Below are 22,094 nucleotides of genomic sequence, written 5' to 3'. Positions count from 1 at the left end.
AGGCGGGTTGAAGAAGAAGAAAAACTTCGAAGGGAGGAAGAAGAACGGATTAGGATGGAGGAGGAAAGGGCTCTGGAAGAGAGGAGGAGGAAAGAAAAGGAGGAGGAGAGGTTGAGAAGACAAGAGGAAGAGCGTGAAAGATTAGCAGAGGAAAAGAGGAGACGGGAGGAAGAAGAAGAAAGAAAAAGGATTGAAGAAGAGAAAGCCAGAAAGGAAGAAGAGGACAGGATTAGGATGGAGGAGGAAAGGGCTCAGGAGGAGATGAGGAGGAAAGAAAAAGAGGAGGAGGAGAGGGTGAAAAGACAAGAGGAAGAGCGTGAAAGATTAGCAGAGGAAAAGAGACGGGAGGAAGAAGAAGAAAGAAAAAGGATCGAAGAAGAGAAAGCTAGAAAGGAAGAAGAGGACAGGATTAGGATGGAGGAGGAAAGGGCTCAGGAAGAGAGGAGGAGGAAAGAAAAAGAGGAGGAGGAGAGGGTGAAAAGACAAGAGGAAGAGCGTGAAAGATTAGCAGAGGAAAAGAGGAGACAAGAGGAAGAAGAAGACAGAAAAAGGATTGAGGAAGAGAAATCTAGAAAGGAAGAAGAGGAACGGATTAGGATGGAGGAGGAAAGGGCTCAGGAAGAGAGGAGGAGGAAAGAAAACGAGGAGGAGGAGGAGAGGGTGAAAAGACAAGAGGAAGAGCGTGAAAGATTAGCAGAGGAAAAGAGGAGACAAGAGGAAGAAGAAAGAAGGATTGAAGAGGAGAAAGCCAGACTGGAGGAAGAGGAGAGGATCAGGAGGGAGGAGGAAAGGGCTCAGGAAGAAAAAAGGAGACAAGAGGAAGAGGAGAGGGTGAGAAGACAAAAAGAGCATGAGGAGAAGAGAAGACTAGAGGAAGAAGAAAGGATTAGGAAAGAGGAGGAGAAGAGAAAAGAGGAAGAGGAGAAGGCAAGGAAGGAAAAGGAAGAATATGAGAGATTAGAAGAGGAAAATAGGAAACTAGAGGAAGAAGAGAGGAAGAGAATTGAAGAAGAGAACATTAGAAGGGAGGAAGAGGAGAGGAAAGCAGAGATGGTCAGGAGGCAAGAAGAACAGAGGAGAATTGAGGAAGAGGAAAAGATTAGGAAAGAGGAGATGGCTAGGAAGGAAAAGGAAGAGTTAGAGAGATTGGCAGAGGAAAAGAGGAAACTAGATGAGGAAGAAAGGAAAAGGATTGAGGAAGAGGACAGACTTAGAAGGGAAGAGCAGGAGAGGATTAGGATGGAGGAGGAAGAGAGGCAGAGGAGACAAGAGGAAGAGGAGAGGGCGAGGAAGGAAAAGGAAGAAATGGAGAGATTAGCAGAGGAGAGGAGACTAGAGGAAGAAGGAAAGAGGAGGATTGAGGAAGAGGAGAAAACTAAAAGAGAGGAAGAGGAGAGGATTAGGATGCAGGAAAAAGCGGGAAAAGAGAGGAAGGAAAAGGAGGCTCAGGAGCTGGAGAAAAGGGGGTTAACAGGAGACGCAGAAGAACAGGAGAAGAAAGAAAATCAAACAAAAGATGGACAGAGCAAAAGTCCTGAAGAAGTTACATCTACTAATCCATTTGAAGAAAACTTTTCAAATAATCCCTTTGAGAGTCCAGACTCAGCTGCTGCAGCGTCGAGTGTCCAGCAAAGGTCAGTCTTCACACTACATGGAAAATTTCATCTCAAAACTGAATAAATAATCTAAAATTTTCAGAAAAAGTAGCACATTCTCTACACCTCAACCTCATTGATGGATTTGAAGGCCACACTCGTCTACACCTTGCTGTGTGTGTGCGTGTGCGTGCACTCAAATCAGAAATAAGTATAAAACAATGTGGATTCATGTGGTTTGAACAGTGTAGCAGGGTTTAACTAGATGAATGTTAGTTAATGCTTTATAATGCTTGAGAGAACAGGATCAGGAACAGAAAAGGAGGTAGTGATACTAAATTTGAATGCAAGATTAAAACGATGATAAGAAGTCATGGCCATTTACATGTACAAAAAGCGTTATCTGAACAATCGATTGTTATTTCATCTTCTATTTTACAGTCGGTGACGCTTCAGCAACAGGAACTTCTCATTTAAATGCAACCTGAAGCCGACACAGTCATGAAAATTGCAGAGCTCCGAGCTTGTGCGTGTATGTTACTTTGCACGAGTGTGCAACACGCATGCATGTGTGTGTTGGAAAGGTCACGTTTCTTTTGTCAACTGAGATTGGCAGCTCGTTGCGTAGTCTCGCCTCATTATATCAGGTGTCATATTAACAGGGAGAGAAAATGACAGTGGAGGTAGATGGTAATTTCAGAGAGATCTCAGGAGAAGACTTGTCTGGCATATTAAAAGCTTTTTCTCTTTTGTGCTACTGTGTTCTCCCCGTTTGTTCTCTAATTTTGCAACACAGGATGTTACACAAGATTTTAATGTCTTTTAATCTAGTTTCACCGTCTATACTTGTTTTAGAGAACGATTCAAGGCCAGTGAAGCTCCTCTTCTTTTCTTTCATCATTTAGAGTATTCTGGCTTCCCCTGAGAGACTCCTTTTTGATGAAACACTTAAGCAGGCTTTAATGTCATATACTCTGTTTCTCATTTCCAGATGTCAATCTCCTGAGCCATCAGCGGGAAGCACAGCCATTTCCGCGGATGAAAAGGCCGTTATTAGGACTCAACGGGAGAAGCGACAAGCTCCTCAGCCTCCAGGAAGAAATCAAGCTGAGAGACGCAGTCAGAGTGAGCTAGACGCATCTACACAACATCTGGCACAAATTAACAGGCCAAGTAAAGAAAAAGATGTCAAAACTGCTAGTGTTCTCCCACAGCGCTTGCTGCAGCTGAATGCTCTTCTGAGTAGGTCTTCCAAAGATACAAAGAACAACCAGAGCTTGACGCAAAGTAGCACCACCAAAGAAACAACAACAACAGCAGCCAAACACACTAAACGACCTGCGCCGTCTAGACCTCGCTCTGCGGAAGAGGAGCCGTTCCCTGAACAGAAAACATCTCATGGACGTGTCTCGGAGGCAAAACAAGTCCCTGTTGTTTACGGTTTAAATCCATTTGACGACGATGTAGATGAAAATGAGCTCACAGCCCAAGATGATATAACAGCCTCTAGTAACACTGGCTCAATACTCTGGCCTCCAGCTGTGTCACAAACTCATGATAAAGATGACGTCTCGCAAACAAAAATCAAATCGTCAAAGATAGCCCGTGCACCCCTGCCTCCTGCAAAGACAGCCACCACATCAAGCACTTTAAACAAACAAAACACTGACGGAGTCTGTGTTACAGATGATACGCATGTGACTGCACCTGATAACAGTGCAACACAAGAATGTGATCCAGAGCCAAAAGCCATACACCCTGTGCCTGTCCAGGAGAGTCCGCTACAAGAGCCTGTGACAGTGCTGCGTGCTGGAGAGGAGACAGGTGGGAAGAAGGAAGGGCCTGTTGCAACTCCACGCAGGTGAGACAGTTCAGTTCCTCAACAGACAGGCAAGAATAGTTTTGTAACTCATCCATCGCTTCATATATTATAGATCACACACCACAAGCTCCCGATATCTTACTACTCTTTCATAAAAAGTCTTTCTTTGATTCATCCTCATTCATCTTTAATCATTCATCATTCTTGTTTGCTTGGATTATTAATTGTGTTGTCTGGATAAATGCCACAAGATGAGTTAAACAGGTTAGCTTTATTTTTTGATCTCAGAAAAATAATACATCTCACAAACAGCCTTAATAACTAAATCATATGTACACACTGATACTTCATACCCTTTAACTTCTATCAAATCAGTGCCTACATATTTATTTCTTAATTTTTTTCTGCATTTTTGTCATTGCAGGCTTCAACCTGTAAAACCCCTTAATCCTATGGAACAGCAGTCTGTCTCAGCCGCTCAAGTGGAAAAAGATAACAAATCCCCAGAAATCCTTCGTGACGTTCAGGAGAACACAAAGGTATATTTTTCCATCCGTAACTTTTGCGGTGGTTTAAAGATCAGCCATCCCGCTCATCAAAAGAAACGGACTAAAGTGACATTTCTGTGTTTTGTTCATCTTACATGTTCAATACCTATGGTATCATCATTTGAATCTTCCGTTAAGAGTTTTGTGTTTTGATATACCACATATTCAGTGTGTTTATGTGCTCTCACAGGTCAGTGACACCAAGGTGAAGGGGCCATACTCCCAGCTGACTCAGGCAGAGCTCATCTCTCTGGTGCTGAAACAGGAGAACCAGCTGGTGGAGAGGGACAGTAAGATATCAGAGCTGGAGCACTACATTGACAACTTACTTGTGCGTGTCATGGAGGAGAAACCAAGTATTCTCATGTCCTTGAACTCTCTGAAGAAAACGGTGTAGGTGGATTCAAGGCTGAGACTTTATTTCTGCTTTATCAGGCCCAGAACCAATAGTCTGACTTTATTCATGACTGTAAAATCCTCACTATAATACTTGTGGATTACAAGGTAACTGGAATAAAAATTTAGATTTACAAAGTTTGGACATTTAAAAGGCAAATAATGATAAAGATTAAAATATGTATTATAAAAGAAATCTTGCACTGGGGGGATTCTGTCAGCTCACAATCAAAGATGTTAATGAGTACAAAGATTTTTTTTTCTAAATATTCAGTAATATTTTTGTTACTTTGCTACTTTGAAACAATCTCTTGTGTATTTGTAATAATTATTTTCATGTTGAGCACAATAAGCTTAATTGCTGTATTTAATAAAAAAACAAAAAATGCATATGGTTTGTCTCCTATAGGCTGTAGGCATCATGTCCACTGGTGATATCTCCAGTATACATGAGCCTTACTTTACTGTTAAAAATATGCACTAGTTCTGTAGATGTCTCTTGCTCTTGTACTGAATGTCAAAAGTTTACATGATTCTACTAACCCCCAAAAAGGCACTTTATTCAGCTTTCACTATCAATGTGATATACGCACTGAATTGCTGTATTGTACTGAGGTCTCTGCTTTATGGTATTACAATATGCAAAATAAATGAGCAATTGAATTAACAACTCATCCTTTTTTCAAGGTTAAAAAAATACAGTTTCTCTCAACTTCCTCTTGCTATTTCTTTCTTGATATAATAAAAACACATTTTGCAATTTCCTGATAAAGTCTGGCTTTCTGTCTTTTATTAGACAATACAAGGATTAGTGTAATTTGAGTTTTCACTAAGAATATGTATTCCACATTTTCTTCTGGCCTCTCTCTCACAATGTGATTATTTATATTTATATACATATATATATATATACACACACACACATATACATATATATATATATAAAATATGCTTGTCTTCAGCAGACTGAAGAAGAGCATGTAGCTCGAAACATCACTTGTGGATGTCCCATTAAACTGCACCTAAGGAAAAAGGGAGCTACAGTGTGCGGACTGTCTTTTTCCTTGATATAAAAATGTCAGACTAGTTCGAGTTTTTTTTTTTTTTTTTTTCCCTTGGCACAATTTCAATCAGTTGTCAGATTTTTCATCATCATGTCATGCCATCGGTGCTTTCACTTAATATTAAGGTTTTCCTTTTCATTTGTCAATTCTCCTCATTTAAATTCAGAGTTGAGCATAACGGGGCAGGTGATGAGAGAGGAGCAGAGCAGCTTGGACAGGAGAGAGGAGCAGGAGAGGAGAGCAGTGTCGGAGCAACAAGTGAGAACTTACCTGACTGCTGGAATAGAAATCAAGTTGAATATTTCACCAAGACTTACCCATTTCTTATAGTTAAAAATAAAACAAATGGGATGCAAATCTTGTGGGGAAGCAGGGTCACTTGGGGCAATGAGAACAGGAAAACTGAGGTACACATTCTCTAGGGAATGGTATACTTGGGCGGAATCAAGGTATTACAGTATACCAGGGTATTTAGAAATCCCAAAGGTATAATTTTCAGTGCCCTCAGAAATACAGATGCTCCTCTTTCTATTAAACTGGAATAATGTGTGTCTTTATCAACAGCCATATTGATGAACATTTTATATTATTTTGGAAACATGTACTGTTTGGAATACTAGAATATAACTCCAAATTGAAATATCAGCAATATATTACAAATCTTCTAATTTTAATGTCCAAATGTAATATTCATAAAAGCAAATTTACAGGTAAAAAGCTGAACTTCTTGGTTTAAATAAAGGAGGTTAAACAGTACATTGATTCAATTCAATTTTCCTCTAATCCAAAGACTGTAAAACTATAAATACCTGTTTTTTGTTCAAAATCTTTATATGAACTGTAACTCCCCCTTGCTCAGTTTTTTTGTTTGTTTGTTTGTTTTGTTTTTGTTTTTTTAAACTTTTCTTCTCTAAACCGCATTTTGTGGAAGAAGAAAACTGTAAGTGTTTTGTATGTTAAGAAAGAAACAAAAAAGAAAAAGAAGGAAAGAATGGATTAATGTATTACAGCACCAAGCGGAACCTGTCGAATGTTGTATCTACACGGACACATTTCGGAGCGGCGACAACAACGTTCATTGGTCGTTCAACAGCTGTTTACAGTGTTTCAAGATGGGTTCCGTTCTATCGCAGGTGTTCCGACTTAATTGAACACCTGTTTTGCTGTGTTGTTGTCTTTAGTTGTCTCCCCGGGCAGCAGCAGCAGATTTATTTCGGGGAGATGTCTAGCGCGGGGTTGAAGTGCCCGGGCTGCGGCTCGTCAAACATCGTCGATGATGATTTGTACTCTCAGGCGCAGCTGGTGTGTGTGGACTGCGGCTCGGTGGTGTCTGAAGGAGCGCTGGCCAATGACCCGGTCGGAGGCTCAGGTATGAACAGTCTGGCGTTGTGGCAAAACAAGCGACGTCTGTCCGGTGTTTCGGTTTAACGAGTGACCGTGTTACTGGCGACTTTCAGCCGGATGCTGAAAGGTTGCTCGTAGTGACGGTGTTACATCGGTGTTACATCGTATTTGGTTACCCGTCAGATTCTGTGATCTGCAGTGTTGGAAGAAGTACTCAGATCCTTTACTTAAGTAAAAGTATCATTACAACAATGTCTCACAAGTTGACCAGCTTTTCGTCTGTTTAACTTGTCTGGAAATGTGAACGCTTTAATTGTTGGCGACACCATTTAATTTACATAATGTCAGACAAAAAAGTACCAGATGAATATATGTACTGTACTTGGCATTCAATATAAGAGCATTTTAAGGCTTTCTATGTGTCCTGTTCGTGTTTTCAACAACTGCTATCACTATGACAACCGCTCACGCACTCGGCTGAAAGTCACCAGTTAACACGGTCACTCCTTAAACCGAAACACCGGTTAAACGTTCCAGATGAAATGACTAAAGGGCAAGTTTACCCAAATCATAAAACATGTTTTCTCACTTATCCTCGCAGACAGTTATGATTTTATTTACACAGTGCTTTGAGATATTCTATTAAACAATATCAACGACGTGATTATTATGAATAAGCCACAGACGTCACCTCACTGTGAATATTTTTCATTGCAACTACTTCCTGTTGTGGAAATGTTGAATTTTGAGACAGCCTATAGGCTAGCTGTCCGATGATCTGAGAGCAGCAGAAAGTATGAATACACTTTCTGTACACTTTATCTTAAAACCTACCTCTTTAGCTTATTTAAAATGTTGTTTGGTCATTATTGGTTGTATTATTTCAGTTTTCTTGTTTCTATTTGTGTGCATCAGTCTCTTTTTTTGTATATATACTGTCTTACTTATGTTATGCTTATATGAGCTTGTCAGTCATGTAAAAAGTATTTTGAATTGTGCTAACCTCTAGGGAACATGCTAAAGAAAAAAAGTTTTATTTTTCAATGCTATAAGTACAAGGCAAATCTGTGATTTATGATACTGAGCTATACGAATAAAAATTGACTTCAATTGACTTGAAATTCCATTCACCTCCATTTTATTGGGGTGGAGGCAGATATCTTCTCAAAACCTGGGGAAGTCTAAAACCACTGATTGATGTTTTCAGTTGAGTCCTGCTCTTTAATGAATAATCCATGCTGCTTGTGTCAGGTCACTGGAATGAACAGTGATTCTTTGTGAAGGATAGTTTCTGTGATAAGAGAGCAGTTAGCATGTAGCTGAAATGACCTGCAGTTCATTGAAAAAGCAGAGAAACCAGAGTGTATTTAGACATTTTAACTTTTAATCTTTATGTTTGCTGTGCTGCTGATTGCTGAACTGACTACCTATTAACTCGCCAGGCCACAGCACAGAGTCTCCAGCTGGCTAATGTGTGTTCAATATTGGAATTAAGTGGAACTGTGGAAAACATAATGAAACACTGTGGGACAATATTGGTTTCTTCTTTGTATTTTGGTTTTGGCAACATTTAAATGACATGGTTAAGATTAAGATAGCGTTTCTAATCTTGATCAGATTACACGCAGGTGTCTACAAGTTGATGTAAACCAGTAAGGTTTCAGTGTTTCTATCTCAGCAACCCTCTTATCACATTTTGCCTTAACTCTGTGCGTTTTACAGTCGTCAGCTACAGCCGAACAACAGCTGTGACCAAGAAGCCGTGTATGAACCTGATAAAAGGTGAGATCTTCCCTCAAAGGGGAGCTTTTGCTTGTTAGAGATATTATTACATATTACCTCCTCTCTATCCCCACTGATCCCGCTGCTCTCACATGCACATGCTCATGCACTATCTCTACAGGTCTGCAGCATCTGAAAGCCCTATGCCGGACTCTCAGGGTCCACGATGAAATCTTGGATCTCTCACAGACCTTTTATAACCGGGCCTATCAGCATGAAACTTTCATCAGAGTGAGCCTCCAGAAGAAAGAAATCCTTGCTGGTTGCTGTGTGCTTGTAAGCTGCAGACTGCTCAATTGGCCCATTACCATGGGAACCATCAGCTGCCTGCTGGATGCCGACCCAATGGTGGTGGGTGCCATCTATCAAGAGATGGTCAAGATCCTTAACATCGAGGCTCCAATCGTCAACGTCACAGATGTAATGGAGGCCCACAGTCAGGAGTAAGTAAAGAACAGTGGTCTGAATGTTTTTGTTTGCTTACCAGCAATATAAAGTGTTAACAGGCCTCTCAGCAAGACATTTTTTTGTATAATAACAAAACAATAACAAAAGTTACACTGATGAATCAGATTTTTAACAAAATGACTAACTGGTAATTTAACTAATCTTACAGCCTGTTGAAGATTTTTTGTGACTTAGGCCTACAAGAAATTGTCCTTTTTATTATTTACTCATTTTCATTAGTGGACAGGAATGATCATTTAGTTGATTTTAGTTTAATTAAAGTAGAAGTAAAATAAAAGTAGATCTGTCTGAAATAAAACATTGGCATCTCCCTGCACTGTTTGTACTTTGGCATTTAAAAATTTTGAAAAACTCAGACATGAGCAGCTCTCCCAATTGTCTTAATTGGACTAATTTAACATGAATAATGTCTACCAGGCAGAAAAGAGAACAGATACACTCTTAGACATATTCATCCAGACTCTGTGTAGCCTTTATCCTAAAAGATGTGAAGATTATGTCTATGTTTGCTGAGTGTTTTTCTCTCTGTCAGATACAAAATTAGCTCGCTTCACGTTCCTGAAGAATTTGCTGAGAACTCCAAGGACCTGACCAAACGTGCCGTGGCCCTGGTGGAGCTAGCAGCAGATTCCTGGATCGTGACCGGCCGTAAGCCCATCCCCATTATGATGGCGTCAGTCTTTTTAGCTTGGCAGTCCTTGAATCCCAACAAGCAACGTCTCAAATTCTCTCTGGAGAAATTCTGTCAGTTAGCCAAAGTGAATAAGAACAAGTCTGCTTTGAAGAGAATAACCGAGATAAAGGAGGTACTGTGTAAGCTGGGTAAGGAGATCCCCTGGGTCAGGGAAGCGGTGACGCCAGATAATGTTGTTCGACAGGTGGAGGACATTCTGATGAACAGGTATGCACTGCTACGGAGGGCTCTGAGAACCCATGAGGTTACTCTGCTGGCAGAGTGTCAGGCCGGCTGTGAGGACTCCCAAATCTCTGAGCTTGTAGATCAGTCTCTGAAAACGTCCTCTGTGAAAGAATGTGAACCGAATGCTGAAAGGGCTGAGCATCCAGGAGATGGAGATGGTAATCCATGCACAATGTCTGGGCCGCACAGTGACACAGGCACTCAGGAGAGCCAAGATCCAGCACAAAACTGGGGGAAGAGAGTGTTGTTTGCTCCCCCATGTGTGATTCATGCTAAGAAAAGGAGAGTGGAGCAGCCAGAGCTTAGGGATGTAACTGGTTATGAGGAAATCTCTGACAGTGAAATTGACTCTTACATTCGCACTCCTCAGGAAGCCCGAGACTTTGCTCTGACACAGAAGATGTTGTACTTGTCTGAGAATGAGAAATCATAATGCGGTCAATTATGGTTACGTATCAAGACCAGTGTTTACTTCCTTGGTTATTTGATATGTAAGGAAAACATATCTTTTTTTTAAGCTTAAAGCACTCTCTATTTTAGGAGCATTACAAAAAGGATGCAGTTTTTTTTCACCTCTGTAAGACTTATTGAGATCATAAGAGATTACACAACTTTCTTAAAATTAAGTTTTAGCATGTCTAAGTAACAGAATGTATGTATTAACTATTTTGCTGCTTATACTCAGTTAACCTTCAAAATCCTTGAAATGAAATTGTGTTATGGTTACAAAATTACTGGTCACACTACATGATGTGCAATCAGCAAAAAACACAGTATGAGAATCCCTACTGAACATTTAGGCTTAACCCTAACATGAAAGTGCCTGCTATTAAATCATTTACTATGTTCACAATGTGGAATGTCTGGGACATTTTATGGGTTTTCACATTTATAGCAACTCTTTCCTTTTTAAATAGGCCTTTTCCACTGACGACATGTGGACACGTCACAGTAGGAAAAGCATAAGTGTAAATAATAAACTTAATTAGGATTAATTCCATCTATCTGCTTTGGTTTCAGGGTCCTGGTATTGTGCATGAGAGGAAATGATCTAATGTTGCAAGTTGCTGCCTGCATGTTGTAAATTTAGTGAAATGGGCCCTGGAGTCTGTGGCTTTTCTGTTTGTGTAGCAGGATGCCATAAGGCGCAGTGTGACTGTCTGCTCTAACTATGATAAAAATGTATATTTTTTATTAAAGATTTGCTTTGCTGTATGAAAATAAGGGCTCCAGCTACGTAAGCAGATGATGGAACAATATTTCCTTGAAATAATGCAACACTAGGGGCACCATCATAACAAAGATTTTAAAATAGAAAATTTCTTCCTTTTGGTTTCTGACTTTTTTTTTTTTTTTTTTTAAAGGAGAACACAGGATGAGGGATTTATAGAGCATATATATGTATACTCTAGTAGACAAAAAATAGTTTAATTTCAGTTGGACTTTAAGAAATATATCAACCTGTGGTGTAACTTCTCCATTATTTGTTACAGAAAATGTCAGTATGCTTGTCTGAATATAAGTATGGAGTTCTAGATTCACATCAGCCCCTGGGTTTTTATTAAGTTTAATATTTTATTTTGTTTCAGAAAGGACTGAGCTTGCTTTTGGAAGATGATCTAAGATCATGATTTAATGTCATAGAACACAAAGAATATTGTATGCAGTCGGCACAGGATCCAGAGCCGAAATGAAATACAGAAACTGACATGTTGCTGCCTTATACTTTTCATCAGAGATAAAAAATGCAGTAAATAGACACAGAACGGTGTCTATTTACTGCACAGAATTGTGTCTATTTGGCTGCATAACTGTAAAAATTTCATTCAGCTTTAGAAAGTGATGTCATTTTTGGCAAGCACCAAGTGTGCTAAAATGATCAAAGAGATCAATAAATTATCACCTTGTTTCAATGTCCTTAACAGGCCTAGTTGATATGCAGAAAACACTTCCATCTTCCCTGTTATTTAATTAGCATATTCAGCGGTGCAGCCGCACTCTGACCAAGTTCAGTATAATTTCATTTGTTCCACATCCATCATGCAGTCACACTGATCTTAAGCAGAGAAGTTATTTGGTTTTTTTATTCACAATTTTCCACTGTGTGTGTTCATAGAGTAGAACAGGCTACACATCAAACGATACTTTTGTTACATGTCTCACTACAAATCATATACACAATTCACTAACAGTTATTTTAAGATTATAAGACACCTTACATGCACCCAAAACCATTAAGTAACTGAGTCCCTTCATATCAGAAAATGACACGTAAGTTTTACATCTACTGTAGAAAAAGTGAAGTTTAATCATTCTAGTGACAGTAGCACTTCAAACTTGTTGACCTTGAGTTATCACTGTTGCAAAGATAAATTTGTCCCGTTCGCCTGCAGGATGAAGACAAATATGCACACAGAGCATACAGAACAAAAGACATGATAGTTTTAATGCACAATAAATAATGGAAAATAGAATGAAGACAATGAAAACAGACAGCCTGTAATGAGTTTTTGAGAACATCCTCATTATTTTAGGACTACTAAATGTGTTCCCTTTTATTCCACATAAATCAATATTGCACTATTCATATCAAATGTGAAGAGGCAATAGAAACTACAGAGAGCAAAGAACACATGAAAAGCAACAGAGAGCCAGCCACACCAATACAATGGTTTCCTTTTTTTGTACAGCCATTACATAATGCTATCAGAAATAATTTGATCAATTATGTATTAAGGTGCATATTCATGACCTACAGGCTTTAAAAAAATTAAACCCTAGGGGGAGCAAGTTCATGAATTTAATTGATTCCACTGGGCTCCATATAGGAGCACCACACAACGATTAGTTCTGACACCAGTTCCCTGGTGGAAACAACCTCTGCAATGACTATTGAAATAACACAATGAACCAATGCTCTCATTTTCTCTTCATGTCCAATACAGCTGCACTTTGCTACCCTGCACTACCCTGAGCTAGCTTTTTCAAATATTTATCAGCATTCATCTGTTGCCATTAAGGTCTCATCTCACATTTTCAGCATTACAGGACAGATATAACATGAAGGTACAGTAGTACATATATGCAATTTCATAGATTTCAAACATTCACACATCTCCACATAGTTTTCTCTCATTTTCTGTTTTCATTGGAATATTTCATTTACAAAGCATGAAATTAATAGTGAACATTTATCTTTTAGCCTGGCTGGTAGTACTTGCTCCAGTAGCAGTGCTGGTCAAAGGACGGGCAACCTTTAATAATGGTGTTCCAGAGAGAGATATCTCAACAACTACTGGCTTGATTGGTTTGGGAGGTTGAATGATGAATGTTCATGGTTGCCAGGGGACGAAAGTCAAAGACATACTGTGCTGTTCTTGACCCTCTTCAGATGGTATTGACCCCCCCTGACCTTTCATCTAACACCACCGTCATGTGAAGGTTTCCCTTGACCAATGTTTGTATTTGTTCATATTATATCTCAAACTCTAATGACTGGATTAACACCTTCATGCTCCCCAGAGGACTGACCTCACTCCAAGAGCCACCCTTGACCAATAGATCATCTTTGTACACAACATAGGTAATTAGTGGATTGCCATGAACGTTTCTGTAGATGTTGTTAGTGGCCAGAGGATAAACACCATTCATTTGGTGACACACCAAAGTTTCCACTTGTATTCAAGATGAATCAGGAACTTACAGTTCAATAACAACAAAGGATCCTCTTCACCAGGTTATCACAGGACCACACTGGCAGCACAGTGATTGGCAGGCACTCCAATGCGACGATTGCACTTGAACATCTTCCTCAACTCGGTGCGGAAGCGGTCATGTAGCCATGCATACAGGAAGGGGTTACAACAAGACGAGCTCATGGCACACAGGTGGCACAGCAGCTGGATAAGCAAAAAGTAGCGCTTGTTGATGATGTGAATGTCAATGTCTCGCAGCACATTGAATACATGAATAGGAAGCCAGCACACTGCAAAGGCTGACACCAAAAGTGCAACCAAGCGAAAGATCTTTCTCTTACGAGCTTGCTGAGCACCCGTCTGACCTTGTGTCCTGTTGCCTGGAGCGACACATTTCTTCAGCTTGACAGTGATGCAGAGATAAGAGACAAAGACAGCAGACAATGGCAGAACATATGTGATCAGCAGGGTGCTGTACGCATAAGCACGTCTCTCTGTCTCTTGACCCAACCAGAACTCCTCACAGATGGTGAAGCCTTCCTCTTTGAACTCTACATGATAGGTGTGGATCACTGCAGGAGCTACCAGCCCACAAGACAGCAGCCAGATTCCAGTGAGGACAGAGGCGCAGGTAGCCACAGATGTACGTTTCTTCAGGGGGTGCACTGTCGCATAATATCTGCAATAAAATGGAAAAGAAAGAGTTGTACTTAATAATAAGGGTGAAAAAAACCCTCATGCTTAATGCATGACTAATCATGATTTCATGTATGAATTAATGCATTTATCATGAACTCCTGCAGCATAAAATTAATAAAGGTTCATCACTATTACAGTTGTTCATGTGATTACTTGCTTTATAAATGTTAAATTAGTTAATTAGCTTTAAAGGATGGGTTCACAATTTTTCAAGTCTGTCTTAAAACAACAGTCAGTTGCCCAAATGAACATTGAAATAGGCTTTTCTTGCCATAATCATTCCTCTTGTTCATAATGACCATTAGATCCCTTTATAATGTACTTACAATATAAGAGATGGGTGATATAATCCACAAGCCTCCTTCCATGCAGAAATGTATTTGAAAGTTTATCTGCAGTCAATATGAAGCTTCAGCCATCTGAGTTAGTCAAATAAAGTCTTCCAGTCTTCAAAATCTTCCACAGTCACAGTCTTTTTAGTAAAAAATTCTCTTCGTGTCTCGACTGACTTTTCTGTTCAGCTGCAGTAAAAAGATTCTAACAAAAAGAAGGACTTTGGCACTAAAAAGAAAAATATCCACTTAAGTACATTTTTGCACAAAAGGAGGGCTGTGGATTTTGTCACCCATCCCCTACATTGTAAGTGCATTATGTAGGGATCTCTTAATGGTCTGTATGAACAGGACAAATGATTACAGCAAGTAAAACTTGTTTCAATGTTCATTTTGGCACCTGACCAGACTTGAAAAACTGTGAAGCAGAAGCTCAGACCAGCGCGTTTCTTAAGCCTCTTTAAAATAAAACTGTAATATGAGACAACCAGAAACATTTAGAGAGAAACAGCAGACAATTTTAACATACACCTGTGTCATTTGACAAGAAAAGAGAGGAAAATCATTTACATTTGTAACTTTTGACATTGATCAGAGGTTTACACAACAAAAAGAAAGTGGAGCAGTAATTTTACGTGAAAGCAAAGCCAAGGTAAGTTTTCAAGTGGTGCTGAAAAGCTTCAATTAATGCTGCTGTCGTCAGCACTGGAGGGAGAGAAATCAACAGTTCGAGAGCAAAACTGCAGAAGGCGGCTTTGCTGTAGATGTGAGTTTTTTGTACAGCGAGCAGCAGAGAGTCTTTGGATCTCAGGGGTCTAATGGGAGACATCTCTTCACAGCACATGTCTGATTCTTCTGTCTGTGCGCAAAGTACAAAACAGGATAATTGGATCTTGGTCGGCTCCTATCAGGTACACATTGCTGCAAGCTCAAACTCTTTGGTCTCTGTTTATACATTCTGAAATGGAGTCATCTTCTAAAATCCTGCAGCTGTGTTAATTAATCTATGAATTAACTTGCTAATTAAAGTTTCTAATTTATTGTACAGTCACATGAGCTAATAAAGCCTTCATCACTGATTAATATTAAGCTGGTGGAGTCAAAGTTACATCATGTATTGATGCATGCGCTGAATCATGATGTGTAATATTTTAGCCATGCATTTATTAAGCATGAGCCCTTTTTTTAAAGTGTTGCTATTGCAAGTACACACTGATTAATCAGTCCATCTTCACACCTAATTTCTTAATTACTACAAATGGGATATCATTTTCTGATTGTCTCATTTCTGTCAATTACACACCACTCATATTTGAAATGGTGTTTGAAATGTGAAGTAAATGCATGAATATAGAGAGGGAATTCACTTTATTTTATTTGACCATTATCTAACCAGGGCAGTCTCCTGAGATATAAATCTGTTTTGCAAGTGGCAGCACAAACACCACTGAAGGAAAGAGATGATGAAGGACAAAACAGGCAAAGAAAAAAATTGATCTGAGTGGCATTTCAGAGAGATTCACCCACCTGTCAACAGCAATAGCTGTGAGCGTGAAGACTGAAACATAGACTGTGACAGGTTGGATGAGAAACACCAGATAACACATTGAGCAGCCAAAAACCCAACCGTGAGGGTTGAAGGCGTAGGCGAGAGTGAAGGGGACACACGTCACGCACATAAGCATGTCAGAGAAGGCCAAGTTTCCTATGAAGAAGTTGGTGACATTGTGCATCTTGCGGGTACGGCAGATGACGTAGAGGAGCAGGTAGTTCCCAAAGACGCCCACCACTACCACCAGCACGTAACAGGGGATGATGAGAGGCTTGAACGTCTGCAGCAGTGCCACATCTGCAAACTGGGAGCTGCGGTTGGTGGAGCTGTTCTGCACGGCAACCTCGTAAATGTGTCCATCTGTCTGTTCTCCAGCCACAGATGGCTGTGTGCTTCCAGACAAGCCACTGTGATTACCCTCCATGGCAGCAAAGCTCAATCTGTCACTGTCCAAAATGTTTAAAAAAAAGCAGTTTTTCAGCTGTTTTAACAGAACTTTAACAACTTTTCTTGAGGTCAGATGTCTAACAAAGCAGAGTATTCAGTCCAAGGATACATGCAAAATTAAAACAGCATTCTACTGGCAATAGGTCATGACATTTACAAAATGGGAGACCATTATTGACTAACTATGCTTTTACCAGCACCAATACATTCTCACACTAAAAGGTGAAAAGCACATTATTAAAGGGTTTATCATTATAAATGCATTTGAATGTGAGGGGCTAAGATGAGCAGCAGAACATTGTGTATCCTCCACTGAAATGTGCATATGGAAAATGTCAAATCACAGGGTTGTGTCTGCATTTAAAGGACATACTGTATTAATGTGATTACTGTTTTTTTAGCACTTTGCAGCATCAGTAGAATAATTCCACAACATGAATGAAGGGCTGGATTTTGATACTTTTATATGTATATATAGATATATTGATATATAGATATATATACTTGCTGGTCGTCGTCAGAGTAACACAGTGAAGAATGAATTGGAGAAGATTAAAGGAAGGGGAATTTGTAGCATAACTTTGCCTTTGGCATGGGATTTCTAGATATTAAATCACCAGTGCAAAATCACTTCAAAGCTTTATGTTGAACATTGAAGCCGTGATATGATGACTGGAATTTGACTTAAAATGTCTTATCAATCAATATCTTGCAGGAAGGACAGCCTTTAAATTATTATTGTCTTAGTTTGACTGAGTGGAAGGCATGAGGCTGCTTTCCCGTGAAGGTCTCTTTCCTTAGGTCTGATATTGCTTTTGTACAACAATAAAGAATAAATGTAACCTCTTATCAAGTGAAGATAATGTGAATTTTTGCTGCTTTGTGTTTTCAAGGATTCCATTAGTGACAATAACATATTTCTGTAGGTTGTAGGATAAGATGCATACATATTTTCACCATTATTACATACAAATACATTATATATGAGCAGGTTAAAGCAAAGTGATTCTGAAACATGTCTTACTGCTTTAAATTGTATCATCCTTTATGTAATGTGTCTTACTGAATCAGGTTAATGAATTAAAACTACAGGTTGTGGACAAAATAACAGAAACATCTTACATGTAATAGTTCTGCAGTTAAAATCTGTTTTATTAAGCTCATATTGTTTGTTTTCATTGTGATTTTGTGATAACTCACTATACCTGTTGCTTACATTAAGAGTCATTTAGTCAGTGTCGGTGAGGGGCTACCTGTGACCACGGTGCATCTCTTTGCTAATGTGATTTCCATATGTTTTGCACATAATTACATCACAACTTTTTAAACCTTTTCACCTCACTGCTTTGCATAATTTGGCATCGTTTGCCACTATCGCATCGACAGTAATTGTCTGGCCTTTCTATAGCTCTTATGCTGCTGTGAGGTTTCTCAGGTGACTCACCTTTTTCCGTGTTTAATTAACTTACTTATTACTGACTACTAATAGGAATATTCATGAATAGTGTGGAAGTGTGATTTTACTGAACAGTAATCAGGGTTTTTGTTTTGTGCTTGCTGGCTTTAATTGATTTTCTTAAATTATCCCATGGGGATAAAAATGTTTGTGTTTCAGACTAGTATTACATTATCTACTGTATAAATATTGTACCACATTAACATACACAGTAAGTACAGAAATCTACGGTAAAATTTGCAGTGTTTTCTTATTAACTGTATACGACTATCATTTGAAAGGAAATTATGAATTATGCATTGCCACACACGGTATGTAGGAAAGAGCTTACACTTATATGTAGAGAACATTATCTCTGATGCGTAGTTATTAAAAAGATGCTGACTTAAATCTCTTCAGAGATTACACTCAGATATGAAATGTTCAGATCTTCAGCCTCATAAATAAAATGAGGACTCTCCTTTTAAAACTGAAACTTGTTACACCTATGAGCTCAAACCAGATGGCACAGTATCTTACCAATCTGGATGTTACAGTGCAGAAAAATCTATATTTTTAAAAGGCGCATACCGCATAACCGCAACGTCCACGGCTGAACTCCCAGCCAGGGGACCTGTGTTGCATGTCATAACCCCCCTTCCCCCCTCTCTCTCCCTAGCTTCCTGTCTCTGCCTCACTGTCTGTCAAATAAAAGCAAAAACCTTAAAAAAAAAAAAGATCTTAAAAAACAAAAAACAGAGCAATGAGTAACAACATGCAGTATTTGTCTTTTTTTTTGTTTTCCTTCCCTTTAGGATAAATTTGTACATGTTCACAGATCAGATTCTTAACCATCTCGAATAATTTGAATACTGAATTTAACGCTTTTTTCAACATATATCTCATACAATATAATTTGGATAGTCTGACTTGATCAGTGAAGTCTTGATAACGACCTTTGGATTATAATGTCAAGAGGTCTTACGTAACAGAGCTCTGGCACATAAGGCTGTTAGCCCCAACCGATATATACCTCAACACTCATTTATTTAAAAAAGAAAAAGAAAGGGGGGGTTGAAATAGATATGAATATACTGGTTATGCAAATAAATCCTCGATAATTACATAATATCAGCTCAAACTATGTTGCCTGCATTACATGCATAGGAGGAAACTGTGACCTTTCTGAAGTGAATATTTCACTCATTAAAATTTGGATTGTAATGGATGATGAACATATAAAATACAAGGATCATAATGTGTAACTTGCAACTATTTAGACTATTTACACTACTTTTTAATGAAGGATTTTAACCCATTCATTTTTCTATTCTATTATTTTCTATTCTATTTTGTTTTGTTTTGTTTTGTCTTGGGGAAAAGATGATGCCAATACTGTACCTATGACAAGAGGCTAGCAAAAATCTAAATAAAGAAACATACAAACAAATACAGATAAAAGTAGTAACCCAGTAACTTACCTGTGTTGGCGTTCCTCAATATGATGAGTATGAAGAGCAAACCTTCCTTCTGCGCTTCTGCACAGTGAGTGAGATGAGGCTGCTGCTGTTTTACAAAGAGAGGGAAAGAGAGAGAGAGAGGAGACACAGGGAGAGAGAAGTCTGTGGAAATGACAGTAAGCCAATAAGATGGCAGAGTCCCAAAAAGATAGATGGTGTGGACTTGAAAATGATGTTTGATCTTGAACTGATTATCTTGTGGTCATGACCGATAGATCTCAGGATATTATTGATCTGTTCACAGACGTATGCAGGACTCTATCCGGCAGCTGTTGGATTATTTATTTACTTGCCTGTTTGCTTGTTTGTTTGTGCAGCTGCACTGCCAGTAGCCCTCTGCTTTAACACCATGTTAAGGGCTGATGAAGTGGAAGTTTTAATTGTTGCATTTGGAAACAAGCGTGCATTGAGGTCAATCTCTGTCCAGAAATTGACCTGAAAAGTTCCTCAGTAAACAAAGAAACTACCACCTCATTATTGTAAGTTTTCACTATTTGTCCTGTGATGTTTTCACCTGTTGTTTAAAGATGTAATTGCATTTCAAGCTCAGTGAAAGATGGAGTTTATCATTTATACTACATGCCTTTTGCAATTAAAATTACATTTTTGCACCCCTTATAGGCAAATAACTTGACGGTGAGTGCATCAAAATGTTGCTCCCAACAAAAACTAATGTAATTGCAAGTGAAGCAGAGAGTGTGCACAGCTTCTTGCTTTTTTTAAAAAAAAAAATAGCATTGTGAAAATGTCTCAATTTAGAGCATCATGTCCTAAACCCCAACCTAGACAAGTGAGTTCTTATACTCTAATTCTGTCCACAAACCTTCCCTGGATAAAAGGTTTTAAAGTGCATCGTTAATCACAGTTACATGTTCCCTGTTCCAAATGGCAAAGTAAAGCTTAAGACATTTCTGTTGCTGAGAATAATAACAAAATAACCTTTTCATTGTATTATAGATGGAGGATGAGTGATGAAGTAAAACTGCAGTTATGCCCCCGCTGCTCTTCCTTCCTCTTCCTACAATTGACTTGGACTTTTAAGTAAGCATGCCATTTGAGTTTTGCAGAAATGAGCACAAGCGGAAAATTTGCTCAAATCGCCGGAAGAAGGTACAGATGAAAAAGATAAGACTTCTTGGAGACACCTAAATTGGCTGCTTGCAGGTGAAAGACAAATGATCAAGCAGCAAACCTAGTCAACTGTGTGAAGAAAAAGATCACAGATTGAAAACTGACATGGGAATAATCTCGCTGCATGTCACAATAATAAGAATAATACATCTATTCTTCTGAAAACATTCACATTTCATATACATTATACTGTGTATATGCATTACATATAAAATACATTATAATGATAGTGTTGTCATCTTTTGTATTGTCAGGCTTGTAAAAAAGCGTGATAATGGAAAAGAGAAAAAGAGCAAGAATCAATTTACTCCCCAAGGCGCCAGAAGAAATCCATCTACAGTCACATCATTATCACAGGTTTGGAGCACAGTATTGTAGGAAGCAACATGTTTATCTGGTGGTGCAGTGTTTTTATCCAGAAAGGCACATCTGTGGCTGCAAAGATCATAAAATACGCAAACCAGATGGAGTAATAGTATTAAAAAATAATAATAAGGTGAAACTGCCCATTAAAAGATGTAAAAATATGTGTGTTGTTGATGCAAATAAGTTCTGTGTGAAGTAATCAGTTGTGAAGGAGCTGGACCACCTGCTGTTAGAGCCCCATCAGGCTCCATAATCAATATTATAAATATAAATATAAAGTGTATTTTAAAACAACAACTAATTTCATGCAAACTCTCAAAGTGTTTTCACACTAATTACATGAAATATGTTTGACTTGAAATGAATATAATATGGTAGGCAGGTAATTATATGTCTTGGTAAATATTAAAAACCTGTACATTATTATAGTTTAATTTGAGTTTTAATAGTCTGTTGGCAGTAGATGTTCCAGTGGAGTCTCTCTGGTAAAACTATGTGAGTTAATGTTACACATATGGCTGATTTAGATAATGCATACTTTATAAAGGGTGTTAAAGTTGTAACTAATGGCAGTTAATGAATCATTATTAGTAATAATAAGCAATTAACAGAATAACCTTGTCTGTCAGTCTGTCCTCCTCCAGCATGACCCTTGCTTTATCTTTTTAGCTCTTTAATTTATCATGGTTAGGACCCCTGCACTGAGACTCAAATCCATTTGTTAAAGTGCCTATAATCAATATTTTTTTATATGGAGTCCATGATTACTTGTACGTGTCATTCGTAGTGATGAACCCACAGAGAACTGCAGTTTTTCTGCTTCATGGACTCGACATGTTTCAGGTCATTTTGGTTTTCCGGGCCACAAATTTACTATTTCGGTTCTCTCTCACTACTCTCATGTCATTATTTTTTCCCATAGCAGGCAGCTGTGCTCAATAAAAAAGCTACTGTGCACTACTTGTCCAACACCAAACAG

At 38.7% G+C, this 22,094-nt stretch overlaps 4 protein-coding genes across 4 annotated transcripts; 3 read left to right on the top strand and 1 right to left on the bottom strand.

The window, feature by feature from the left end:
* Positions 1-242: 242 nt before the first annotated feature.
* LOC121886132 (vicilin-like seed storage protein At2g18540) lies at positions 243-759 on the top strand (the record flags this gene model as incomplete). Its single annotated transcript, XM_042396055.1, has 1 exon — positions 243-759. A coding segment is annotated over exon 1 (498 nt), but the record flags the coding sequence as incomplete, so codon positions are not given.
* A 613-nt stretch (positions 760-1,372) lies between these two features.
* On the top strand, positions 1,373-5,031 carry LOC121885210 (rab11 family-interacting protein 1-like). The gene is made up of 4 exons (XM_042394433.1): positions 1,373-1,634; positions 2,587-3,456; positions 3,842-3,956; positions 4,156-5,031. Exons 1-4 carry the CDS (start codon positions 1,405-1,407, stop codon positions 4,360-4,362), a joined length of 1,422 nt encoding a protein of 473 aa, XP_042250367.1. The 5' UTR covers positions 1,373-1,404; the 3' UTR covers positions 4,363-5,031.
* A 1,463-nt stretch (positions 5,032-6,494) lies between these two features.
* brf2 (BRF2 RNA polymerase III transcription initiation factor subunit) lies at positions 6,495-11,157 on the top strand. The gene is made up of 4 exons (XM_042395104.1): positions 6,495-6,794; positions 8,492-8,551; positions 8,673-8,994; positions 9,552-11,157. The coding sequence occupies exons 1-4, from the start codon at positions 6,647-6,649 to the stop codon at positions 10,369-10,371; spliced, it is 1,350 nt and encodes a 449-aa protein (XP_042251038.1). The 5' UTR covers positions 6,495-6,646; the 3' UTR covers positions 10,372-11,157.
* Positions 11,158-13,582: 2,425 nt separating this feature from the next.
* On the bottom strand, positions 13,583-16,640 carry LOC121885972 (prolactin-releasing peptide receptor-like). The gene is made up of 2 exons (XM_042395832.1): positions 16,192-16,640; positions 13,583-14,312 (listed from the first exon to the last, which is right to left on the bottom strand). The coding sequence occupies exons 1-2, from the start codon at positions 16,638-16,640 to the stop codon at positions 13,679-13,681; spliced, it is 1,083 nt and encodes a 360-aa protein (XP_042251766.1). The 3' UTR covers positions 13,583-13,678.
* Between the last annotated feature and the right edge of the window lie 5,454 nt (positions 16,641-22,094).

This window comes from Thunnus maccoyii, chromosome 19 (genome assembly GCF_910596095.1).
Source record: "Thunnus maccoyii chromosome 19, fThuMac1.1, whole genome shotgun sequence".
Taxonomy (NCBI): domain Eukaryota; kingdom Metazoa; phylum Chordata; class Actinopteri; order Scombriformes; family Scombridae; genus Thunnus; species Thunnus maccoyii.
This window is presented reverse-complemented; position numbering and strand designations above follow the sequence as displayed.

Coding starts and splice junctions, on each gene's coding strand:
- brf2 (XM_042395104.1), top strand. CDS start 6,647: ATGTCTAGCGCGGGGTTGAAGTGCCCGGGCTGCGGCTCGTCAAACATC. Junction 6,795..8,491: donor TGACCCGGTCGGAGGCTCAG/GTATGAACAGTC, acceptor TGCGTTTTACAG/TCGTCAGCTACAGCCGAACA. Junction 8,552..8,672: donor GTGTATGAACCTGATAAAAG/GTGAGATCTTCC, acceptor CTATCTCTACAG/GTCTGCAGCATCTGAAAGCC.
- LOC121885972 (XM_042395832.1), bottom strand. CDS start 16,640: ATGGAGGGTAATCACAGTGGCTTGTCTGGAAGCACACAGCCATCTGTG. Junction 14,313..16,191: donor ACAGCTATTGCTGTTGACAG/GTGGGTGAATCT, acceptor ATTTTATTGCAG/ATATTATGCGACAGTGCACC.
- LOC121885210 (XM_042394433.1), top strand. CDS start 1,405: ATGCAGGAAAAAGCGGGAAAAGAGAGGAAGGAAAAGGAGGCTCAGGAG. Junction 1,635..2,586: donor GCGTCGAGTGTCCAGCAAAG/GTCAGTCTTCAC, acceptor TCTCATTTCCAG/ATGTCAATCTCCTGAGCCAT. Junction 3,957..4,155: donor ACGTTCAGGAGAACACAAAG/GTATATTTTTCC, acceptor GTGCTCTCACAG/GTCAGTGACACCAAGGTGAA.